Here is a 12,559-nt window from a genome sequence, read left to right on the forward strand (position 1 = left end):
GTGTGTGTGTGTGTGTGTGTGTGTGTGTGTATGTATGTATGTATGTATATATATATATATATATATATATATATATATACATACACACACACACACACACACACACACACACACACACACACACACACACACACACATTGTATACACTTTATTTACCAAATTATTGAGATTGGCGCCCCTGCCCATTGCAATTACGTTATTAGGACATATTACTTATATGTATTTTCTTCTTGTTACTAGATGATCGTGCCAAAGTTTAACTAACCCAATGTTAATCTAAATAGAGAAAAGACCAAAAGGAAGTACAATATAAAATAACAATCGCACACAATTTTGAAACAATAATTTTTATTTATTTAATACTTTTTTGTACTATACTTTGTAGCAAATATTTTTTTGCTGATTTGTGTTTATAATAAACTTTGTTTTAAATTACATTTATTTATCTATTTATTTTAAAATCAAGGCTCTCTTCTGTCAAAATCGTGTATCTTTTTTTTAAATTATTATTTACGGTTATATATTTATTCCCCCTTTTGTGGCTTACACTGTTGGATAACTTATGTAATATGTGTAACATCTAAACCAAGAAGAGATAAATAAAGGCAGTGAACTTGGAAATATATCTTGGCAACAGCAGATAAAGCTAAACTTCCTCAGCCATCCATACATCATATTCATCTATTCACCCATTCATACAGTACAGTACGCCCCCCATTCGTCCATTGTCTAATTTATTGGTGTTATCATTGATAGATGCATTTTTTTCATTGCTATACTGTGAGCTATTTTTTCCTTGGTTAAATAGTTGCTGTGTAATGAGCAATGCATGATACTGTGAACGGGTTATGGTATACGGTAGATTGTGAATTCCTTATATGCTTCACAGATGGACATCTACAGTACATCTTGGATTTACATGTCCCGTGGCTTATTCTCTGTATGTCATGTTCTATTCTAAACTGAGCCCATCTCCTTTTCCCTCCCCATATTGTTATTATTATTAATATTATTATTATTATTATTACATGGCCCAGGGCCTTTCCTGAGTTTCTTTTGCAAAAAAAGGGCTCAAGGTTTCTGTTTCCTGTTTGAAGATGTAAAGCTGAGGTCCGGTTTTGGCTGTTGTTGCTCACTGTTTGGTAACATTTGGCAAACAAAACACAGAATAAAGAATATAACTTTTTTTTTTTTTTTTTCCTTTTTCTTTTCCACAATCCTAGATGGTTATTTTCAGCGTCACGGAGAATCACAACGTCTCCCAAGAACAGATAGGTATTTCCTCTAGAAATCCAATAGGTGGAGAGTGTGAGTGGATTCCTGAAGCTATTGGGTCTACTAGAAGAAGATCCAGGTCAATAGAGCAGAGAGAGACACCAGTAGCAAAGGCAGGAAGGCAGGGAGTAGGAGCCGGGGGCTGTCTGACCCGTTAGATCCACCACAAAGTTCGAACAAGCTGCCTTTAAAGTCGAGTTTTTTGGATTGCCATTTCAGTTGCTCCCACATTTCTGTCGCCCATTCCGGGCAATCCGCAAGGGCTGTGGCAGTGCAGACGTGGAAATCATTCCAATATCTGAGCAGGGACAAAGACACAGCAAAGGAGTAAAGTTAACTTACTGCTGCACTTCCAAGACCCATCCTCTCTCTAAAAAAAAAAAAACAACCCTCGCTGCTCTAATTCCATGAGAGAGAGAGAGAGAGAGAGAGAGAGAGAGAGAGAGAGAGAGAGAGAGAGAGAGTGTGAGAGAAAGAGTGTGAGAGAGAGAGAGAGAGAGAGAGAGAGAGAGAGAGAGAGAGAGAGAAAATGAGAATTTCAGATTATAATTATATTTTGAACATCTGCTATAGAAACGGATATTCCTACATCCAAATGTTGTTGGATGAAAAATGTGTGAAATATTGTGTTTTGTACCAGTGAAATGTGATGTTTATTAGCTGGTAATTGTTTCTAATTTGACATCTAAAACAAGATACCATAATATATCAAATCAATATTTTTTAGAGTGATCACTACTCTGTTAATGTGACATTTCTTTACAAAGTCCCTCTTGCCCTGGATAGAATAGGTATAAAATACTAATTTTACTTGTCTCCAGTGAGTTTTTACATTTAACAATGATTGATGACGTGAGTTATGCCATAAAGATATATCATATCGATTATTTATTAGGAGCCCCTTTGTGATGGAATATGAGTCTTAACCACTGCCATTTTCAACATCTTCCCAAGTCGTGGGGTTTATAACAATTAAGATACGGTATACCATCTCACTCAGTTCACTAGTGTAATATTATACACTATTCTACACTATAGTGTATACCATCTCACTATTACTAGTGTAATATTCTATTCCAAGACGAATATATCTTAAAGGCTCATTGATATGTAAGTGTTAAAGCCCACGGGCAAAGACATATTTAAAAATAGATCTTTGACCTCAAGTCTCCCCTCTAGATCTCTAATCTCTCCCCTTTCTTCCGGTCCTTCTCTCAATTTCTCCTCCTCTTGCCTCTCACTTTACTGTGTGAAATACATCAGGATGTGCATGCTCTCATTTCCTTGTTCCAGATACAGGCGCCTTTGTGTGTGTTTTTTTTAAGTAGTTCTGCAGAATCTAATTTATGAGCACTCAAAGATTGTTGTAAACTCCACCGTTGCTACATTTGTAATAAATTATGAGAAATTGAGATGCCAGGAAGGCTTAAGAGTGTGTCTCTGCTGTAATTGCATCTCCCACAGGAAAAGTATATCTTTCCTGAATCTCTTTCCATACTTAAAGAGAAAAAGGGAAAAGAGAAAAAAAAAAGTAGGGCTAAAAATAGCTATGAAACGGCTAAACAAACAGTGGAACTGTATCTAAATCTTTTAGATGTAATTATGCTACCTGGGTACACATTAGATTTTACAGTTATGTGTGAATGTAAACTATGGTAATGGAATAATTATGTAATATGACACGAATACCTACTGAATAGAATATCCTGTTACTGGTATGAAATACAATACACAAACTATCAAGGTGTGTGTGTATATATATATATATATATATATCTGTGTGTGTGTGTTTACACACAGCACATATAATGTACCTAAATATTAACCATTTAGACAGCTCATACATGTAATGCATCCCATGCTATTGACTATATCTTTGTCTTGTTTCCGCCCTTCTCTATGCAGCGGAGAAAGTACAGTACAATGAAAACAATGTACAATTAGTAGTGTAGGTACCTGCTGAAAGGGTTTACCTTGACATGATTGCAGGCTTAACATGTTTTGGCCAAAAGATTGAACTAAATTATCCATACTTATGAGAAACATATAGAAGTTAATGATATAATTTGTCATAATGGATGTGCATTTGGGCTTCTTTGTTTAAATATACAACAACATATGTCTTGTTTTGAGCTTGCTAAAATTGTATGTATGTATGTATATATTATATATATATATATATATATATATATATATATATATATATATATATATATATATATATATACACACATATATACACATACATACATACATACACACACATTGATAATATATATATATATATATATATATATATATATATATATATATATATATATATATCTTGATTGTTTGTGTATTAAATGCCATCATCATTTTATTTTGACTATTCCAAAAATACATTGAGATTTCTTAATATTATATATTTCTGAACGCTCAAAGTCAAAAAGCAGAAGGAATACTGTACAAAGAACAAATTGGCAATGTTGTCATAGCCCAAGAAAACAAAATAAAACAAATACCATTTTTGGGTGGGACTATTCCAAAGTTTTAGTCATGGCTGTTTGAAAACCAATACTGCCCTTCTCCTCAAATGAATAATTGTACCTTCACTAAAAAAAAATTGTGCAACATTTGGTCTAGTCTTTAACATGGCGCTATGTGTGTTCTCACTTTTTTCCTCAATTTAGCTCCAATGCTAATATAGTTCATTTTGGGCCTATTCTTTTAGTATTAACAGTATATTTTAATTCATGACAGTAATACACATCTTCTAGAATTTTGAATTAAAGCTCCACTTATGAATACATTCCCCTTTTAAAGCAGCAGTTCAAGCAATATCCTACATGGTTTTTTTTTTTAAATAAATCAGTTATGTACTATGAGAAAATAGCTGTAGCATTTAAAAAAAATGTTTTAAAGACATTTTTAATATTTCTAATGTAGGAAGCATTTCTAACGTGACAGTCCCCTTCCCCTTTGATAGGCTCTGGCTCTTGAGCCCCGCCCTCTCTCTAGCAGTGAACCAATTGTATCTGGTAACTGCCCAGTTAATCATATTCCAGGACTACATTGCCCAAAATGCTGTGCAAGAACTGAATTAAATAACCCCGAGCCAGCAATCTATTACAGGAGAACGGATCGATCTGCATCTTAGCTAGAAACTTGTCAGTGTGCAGATTGTATTGATGCACATATTGAATTGGAAATATATATTTTTTAAAAACGGCAGCTTGAACTGCAGCTTTAAAATGACAGAAAAAACAAGATGCACAGCTTGTCCCATGTGTGCTATTGGATTACAATTTAGATGCTCCAGGTATCTCTTTTTGGGGAAATGTAAAGTGGGTCTAAGGCTAAAATTTGAAAATAAATCTGCTGCAGTGACAATTGATTGATAGCACATTTTAAAGTCCCTATGGTGATAAAATGTGTCAATTACTTCAACATAATGGACATGTCCAGCATTTAAAAAAAGAAGACATTTACAAAAATGAGATATTTTACGGCAATTTTCCATTTTAGCTAATCCTACAACAAGTGTGCTCTTATGATTCACTGAAGGATCAAAAAATTGTAGAACATCTTTTTTTTATTTCATGTGTACTTTATTAAACATGCATAAACAAACTCTAAAAGTCTTATCAAAATCAGTCTCACTGGAGCCATATGTATAGTTCAATTAGGCTAGGACATATTGACAAAACATACTGTATTGCTTATATCTAGATACAACATATTATAGAAGAGAGCTACAGTATTGTTAGCATTATACAAACAATGACAGTAGGTCTTCAGTAGTTATCATTTTACTGAGCATGTAGAACTAAAGGGTTCTGTATCCAGATCTCCAGACTGAATAGGTGATATAAAGCAGCACCAGGTATATTAATGCTGGGGCACAACTTAGAAAATAAAAAGTAGCACTCAATAAACTCACAGTTTGTTGATCCTCAAAAAGAGAAAGCAGAACTTCCCACTTATATTAACTTTATCATAGTATTTTATTTGTGGGAAATTGCAAACACCTACAACGTTCCTGCCACTCATCAGGTAAGTACTGGGGTAGACACATGGATGGGTAAAAGATGGATAGTTTAAAGAGAAATAAAACTGAATGAAATTGCGTTTTGGTCATACAATAATTTGGTACTATTTTGGCCTAGCGAATCTTTGACACCTGATCTATCCTAGCAGCAATATATTTTTTTAGTTCTATACTTAAAATTGTATATTTGTACTCCCACTCTCCCTATATTGTTTCTGGATTGTGATACCTAGGGTTTTAACGAAATAATGAATGAATATTGTTGTACATCAGTACTAAGTCGGCACAACCTCTAAGAGGTTTATGTACAGGTGAATAGGTGGCTGGTAGGAATGTCCTGCAACATCTACTGTATGCACATGTGCACGTAATTTTAACCCTGTGTCTCTAACAGCATGCAAGAAAAGGAAAAGGTGGAAGAGCTCTTCCTTTAATGCCCAAGCTAACCGGGTATGCGTTAACCACTAGGGCGGTATTCCCAAGCTGTTTCAGCAGTCAAATTTCTTCATAAGGGAGACTTACAAGCAGATGGTGTTGAGGTTTTTCTCGTCGTCCAGATCTTGCGGGTAGTTGGCCATTTTTTCGCCCACCTTGAGCAAACAGTCCGAGAAGTCATTATAGATCGCATTACACTTGCCTGCTGCCCTCACCGCCTGCTCCAGGTATGCTGGGGACAGACAGATCAGCACCACATCAACCAGGACAGCTCCCAGCAAAACCTCTGCACGTTTGTGCACTTTACTCTAAGCAAACAGTGAAGCATTGACAGTAGCACATCTACTTATTTATTTCATTTATTCTGCACCCCACCTATTGTTTTCTTTACGATAATCAATAATAATGGTCCCTGCATATTTTAGCGCACATACATGTTTTAACTGTTCGTTAAAGAATAAGGAATATGAAAATCCCATGAACATTATTTCATTAACAATCGGTCTTTATATCTTTGTGGCTCATGTGGGGTTATGGAGAGCTGGCATTTTTTTTAAATGTTCACACCTGATTTATGATCAATTAAAGGAAATGTTTTTTCTTGCAAGGAGTACAGAGCATGTTACTGCAAGGATTTTACACCGAAATAGTGATTTTACATCTGTCTACAATTTGTTTTTAGCTAAGGAAAAGGAAAGATGTGCTATAATCTATATCTACATTCTTTATATATAATCCTGATGCTCTTCTTACACTCCAATGTATACCAACAACAACCTTACAAAAAACACAAGCAAAAGTATCAATACAAAACATACTACATTGCTTTTTTTTATTCGATATACAGTCTCTAATTTACTATATATATTAATTTGGGGAAATATTTCGTCATTGTCTTGTAAGTCTTGTATTATTACACTTATATTGGCATAGCAGGAACACTTCACAATTCATTTTTACAATATGAGGCTTGGCTATATTAGAACCCATCCTACGGTATATGGTGGAACATGTTCTGTATATGTTAGGATCAATTCAAACGTTGCAGAGCCCCATCCTAAACTGGGTTTGGTTCTGATTTTTTGGGGGGAGAATATCAAACATTTCTTGATTACAAGAAGAAAATATAATTCAAAGTCGTGTTGTCTATTGAAAAACAAAATTAAATGCATGCCGTTCCTCACAACACACCAGGCATTAATTAAAACGACATTATCTTCAACAATACATAACTGCTAAAAAGGTGCAATTGCTTCTCTTTTTAAGAATGTTTCTCTGAGATTAAAGCTTTATATTTCCCACGCCGCACTTTAAGGAGTTTTATATTAAGGCTTGCTCTAAATTCAGTTTAAAACATTGCACATTTACTGTACTTACTCAACATTGCCTGGGGTTTGAGACAGAGCAATTTTGCAAATAGGGCAGGTACTGCAGTAGTCAGATGGTGGATTTTTCGTGTGAGCTGGAAAATCTTAGCTGTACAGTGCTTTCTTTTTGTGTATGTTAAAAGGTAAGGGTGCTTTTACTGCTGAATTTATATCAGATATACTGGGATTCTAGGTCATATGCATTCTTTTCCCAGTAGCATGGCGTGCTACCCGGGATTTTGGTCACATTTCATGACATATAGTATTCCGAAACTTCATTTGGTACTGTAGTGAAATGCTTTGTTCCATTTCTCATATATTAACATTCAAAGCTAGATTTTCCAAACAATTTGCTTAAATATAACAGAGCATACTTTGTATTAAAAATGCAAACAATAGATCAGCCCATTAATTTCAAGATCTGCAGTAACCAATTAAAGTCCAACAAACCGTGTATTAGACACCAGAAATCGAATTGTTCTGAATATGTTCCCATTATCTGCATAACATATACAGTACACTATATGAGCAGCCTGCATGCTGTATCTTGTTCTAGCAATTGAATATGCAACAACGGATTCCTAATGATGCAAGCAAATCAGACTAACATTGTTGTAAATAAAACATTTATACGCTGATACACTTATGGTATGTTTATCACTATAATTACATCTGTGCAATACAGGACACTTGTCCACAGCGTGTCTACAAGTTCAGTCCATCTCTGTGGAAAGGGTTTGTCTGAAGTAGATGTCGGTGGTAAGTGATATTAGGGAGGATGTTCCTCACGATTTTGTATAGACAAATCCCTTTCCACAAGAGGAATATACCAAAGAGAATATATCAGAAAGCAAGTTGAGTATGAGGAGTTGAAGCTGTACAGGGTGACACCGTTCGACTATGTGTGAATTAAAAGGAAGAATAGATGCTATATCCCCAACAGCTCCACCTTCTTCTATCTTTAGTTGTGACTTTGAAGTCAGTACATTTTCACCCAGCCTTGCAGTGAGCATGACATGGCGTATGGGTATCCTATATGACTCCTGCAATTAGTCCTACGCCAAAACGTCAGCAGTCCATGAATATAAATTTAGAAACAAGAAATCAAAACAGGTAAACAACAAATGTTTTTATACACGAATGTGTCTTATCCACGTAAAATGCACATCCCCTGTGTGCGCATGCGCAGCTTGGAAGCATAAAAGTGCATCAAATATCCACCCTGCTCAGATATGTTTCAACTTGCCATAAATAAAGGGAAATTAGTGCCTGGATGTATTAACGCTTTCGTTTTCGGATCACCACCGCCGTGCTCCATCTAGTACTCTACAATCCATGGCAATAAGCAGTGAAGAGGTTAAGTGATTTCCAGATTGATCCTGAACAGCAGAGCTCAGAGCTGTCAGAGCTTCAATTGCACCCACACATTTTACAGCTAAAAGAGCGATATTGGCACAAGGGATTTAATGCCAGAGACAAAGCTCGAGGAAAAATGAACCAGCCTCCATTTGATACTACTACTCCTGCAGCCTTCGAGCTGACCCATTAGTGCGCCTTAACTAATAGAAAAACAATACACTGCAGTACAGTATGGCAGTGAAAAGGCCAACCCTTTCCCATTCGAATGCAATATAACATAAGTGCCCATGTCATATAAACAGTAGGATATTGGGGGCACCTTGATACCAAGGACAAAATTGTTAACTACTGAAGTGCTATTTATTGCCTGTATCATATTCCTAGCAGCGGAAATTCTAAGTGTGCAAGCTCCTTGCGAGTCTTGTTTATAGATACAGCCCCTTACACAAAGGCAACTACATCATCCAATGTCCAGATCCATTATATAATGAGGTTTTAATGTATTTTTTAAATACAACTCCACAAACCAAATATCATTAGAATACCTCTCATCTAGACATTCTCCACTTATAAAGATGCATTTTATCACTGCAACCATTTTGAAAAACACATATCGTGTAATCATTTCTACATATAATCCTATAAAACAGTGATACAAATTCAGAGAATTAGTCCAAAGGACTACAGATAATATTACACTGAATGGAAATTTCAGTTGGTCCCAAATTAAGCCATAATAATTCATATTAACAATTATACTATGCTGTTTAAGATAAAAGGGAGCAATTACAAATGAGCAGATCATACAAATATATAAACTGCCTGTCACTGGTTACATGAACTACAGTACTATATCGTTTGCTTCTCACCACACACCCCAGTTTGTACTTAATCCAGCATCGTTATTTCACTCATTTGTTTAAGAATGATGCCATTCATCCAGTTTTATCTGCACTGCCCAAACAATACATGACATATGAATCGACTGATCACAATTCCTAATGTAAATCACATCCCAATTTATTAGCAAACTAATACACATAATTATAAATCTAAAATATAGTGAAGAAGAGCAAATGCCTAACAGCTTGCATATACTTATACAGTATAAAAGCAAGGCAGATCTCTGTGCAAGTGTCCTCCGCTAAGATAATAATGTTGTCTTCACGTTTCATCTGCTGCTCCCTTTCTGTAATTAGCAGCCACTCTCAAATGTGTTGATGTCTGCATGTATAGTCACTAATCTCATTACTGGTTTAAAGTCAATGTTAACGCCTCAGATGAAAGTCACAAGGGGTCAGGAATTGTATAGACGATGATACTGTATCATCCAGGGAATGTTTTCATCTAGTTTCCAACATATGTACAGTATACCAGCTACCTGCACCTAAAAAGAAATAGCTATTCTTTTCTCACGTATTGTCCTTGCCTTCATTAGCAGAGAGAAACGCTTTTTGAGACTGTACATCGTCAAGCATCTGGCTGTCCTAATTGTATGTCTTCATCTGTATACTTTTTTTTTTTTTTTTTGCTTTACTGCAAGTGCTAATTGGGCATTTTCTTTTCAATCAGATTTTAGTCTGATGAATTTCAGTTGTGCAGCTACAGTGCCTAGGACAACAGTGGCAAAGAAACAGAAGTCAGGCGGGAGCTTGTAGGTTTCCCCAACCGGATGGCTGTATTGTTGAAGTCAGTAAGTGTGAGAGCTTCTGTCATTGGGGACCATTTTTCACAGGGTTAGAGAGGAGATGTGCCAAAACCAGCAGTTTCCAGCAGCTCGTGTCGCAGTGAGCAGACAGGATAGCATCTTGGGCAGCGCATTACATTGCACAGGCACTTTCCACGGTACAATACCGGGCAACCCCCCCCCATTCATCAAAACACACACCTATATATGTAAGCACATGCACTATTTCATATATCCAGGAGCCTTCCGTAATGAAAATATAGTTTAATAAGACATTTTAAAAAAGAACAGTGGCATGCATACCTAATTTATAAAGAAAATGTTAGCACTTTTAAAATACATACCCCTCAATCAATGTATATATATATTTTGTCAACTGACATTTGCTTATAATGTATACCAATTTGTCTCCATTTTAAAATGTTAGTCATTCACTATTTTATATTCACATAATTCATATACGGTTTCTATTTTGTCACACACATACATACATACATACATACATACATACATACATATATACATATATATATATATATATATATATATATATATATATATATATACATACATACAAAAATACATATATAAAAATAAATATATATATATTCTACTTTTATGTTTTGCTCCAGACAGCATATTGTTTAAGTGACCTTGTAGCATTTGCAAATGTAATAGTTGAAATACGGTAAAATGTTTAGTTGAGTTAGTCGTCGAAGATACACTATTTCTAAGTATAGATGTGCGTATTTTCTTATTCATTCATTGAAAATCTTTATTTCTATGCGAAATCATGTTTCCTCGTTTTTCAGAAATGTATATTCTACTTTTTATTTACAATTGTAAATGCAGAGAGGGCAATATTTTTTTTTGGCCTGCAAATTGGCATTTGATTTACATTAAACCATTTTGCTGCATTAACTAACATGCATTACGTTACTTTTCACTGCATTATTTCGTAACGAAAGTCAATATTTTAAGATGGAAATAAAGTTATACATCTTCCAAATCATTCGTTTTTTTTTTGTTATTCAAAATATGGCGTGTGTTTAATTTTTTTTTTATAAAATAAACCTTAATTGTTGCTTTTCAAAACAGTGTCCACCTTATTTTTTTTAAAAAAAAACATGTGCGGTATACACATTACACAATGTAGAATATGAAAAACATATACTAGAATTCATCATTCTGTGATGCGTTTAATTCATCAACAAAAATGCAGATGCAAACTGCTCTATTTATGTTTCATTTCATATTGATCTCATCACAATTCTTTATTTTAATGGATCCATTGGCATCTTAAGAGAAGTAAAGGTGTAGGGGCATTTTGCACATATCCACAATGAAAGTCAATGGAATAGAGATATTTAGACTCGATTTTTACAGGGTTTCGTGGGGGGAGGGGGACATTTTCCAAATTATATTGCAGTCCACTTACCTAGCTGCACAGCAAGGACCAGAAGAATATATCTGCCGTTCAACTTAAGTCCCATCCTACATTGAGTAAAACCATTGGAGATTGTAGATCTTAAATAGTTACTTTGGAAAACCTTGGTGGGGATTGAAAACTAGGCATTGCCAACAAGTTCCAGCAGCTGAGACTTTGCAGACACGGAACGAGAAGGAGAAAGAAAGAAAGAAAGAAAGAGAAAGGGAGAGAGGAAAGGGAAGAACCTGAAATGGTTCACACCATTTGGAGAGGGGCGGATGGAGATCATCCCCCGCCTACCTCCCTGCCTGGCCTGACGTGGGGAGGGTGGCTGTGGACCATTCGCTTTTATATGAGTCTTGGAAGAGGATAGCCATTTATAGTCATCAGAAGCTGGAATCAACCCTGTGGTGAAATAGCCCACCCCCCCTCGGGGGCGGATGGGTTAACCCCAGATGGGAGGCATTTAGTAGTTGCTCTATACACTGCTCTCTGTCCAAGTCTCAGGCTGCTGGTTTCAGGTTGAATACCCTAACAATAATGGAGATGTAAATGATAGATAGGAATTCTAGCTATATATATATATATATATATATATATATATATATACATACATACATACATACATACATACATACATACATACATACATACATACATATATATATATATATATATATATATACACACACACACATACACACACACATACACATACACACACACACGCGCGCATTTATTCTCTTTCCACATCTAATAAACTTCAGATACATGTAGGAACATGTGAGACCTGATTAACTTTCACTGCGATCCATTGCACCACATTTTTTAAATTTGGGGGGTAAAAATTCTTACCATTTTAAATAAGATGTTACAGGAAGAAAATGGGATATGAAGAGCCAAAAGATAACCTGGATGAGACACATCTATTCTTCAAAATAACTCATCGTTAATTGCATGTTTCATTGATTTTATTT

At 35.3% G+C, this 12,559-nt stretch overlaps 1 protein-coding gene across 1 annotated transcript; it reads right to left on the minus strand.

Annotated features, from left to right (window-relative positions):
- Positions 1-331: 331 nt before the first annotated feature.
- NRN1 (neuritin 1) lies at positions 332-11,921 on the minus strand. Its single transcript, XM_075585798.1, has 3 exons — positions 11,592-11,921; positions 5,828-5,972; positions 332-1,573 (listed from the first exon to the last, which is right to left on the minus strand). The coding sequence occupies exons 1-3, from the start codon at positions 11,644-11,646 to the stop codon at positions 1,339-1,341; spliced, it is 435 nt and encodes a 144-aa protein (XP_075441913.1). The 5' UTR covers positions 11,647-11,921; the 3' UTR covers positions 332-1,338.
- Positions 11,922-12,559: the final 638 nt, after the last annotated feature.

Source organism: Ascaphus truei, chromosome 2 (assembly GCF_040206685.1).
Source record: "Ascaphus truei isolate aAscTru1 chromosome 2, aAscTru1.hap1, whole genome shotgun sequence".
In the NCBI taxonomy this organism is placed as follows: Eukaryota; Metazoa; Chordata; class Amphibia; order Anura; family Ascaphidae; genus Ascaphus; species Ascaphus truei.

Bases quoted from the DNA above. Each gene is read 5' to 3' on its own strand.
- NRN1 (XM_075585798.1), bottom strand. From the start codon at position 11,646: ATGGGACTTAAGTTGAACGGCAGATATATTCTTCTGGTCCTTGCTGTG. The intron at 5,973-11,591 runs GTAAGTGGACTG...GTCTGTCCCCAG, and splicing joins GGTCCTTGCTGTGCAGCTAG to CATACCTGGAGCAGGCGGTG. The intron at 1,574-5,827 runs GTAAGTCTCCCT...GTCCCTGCTCAG, and splicing joins AACCTCAACACCATCTGCTT to ATATTGGAATGATTTCCACG.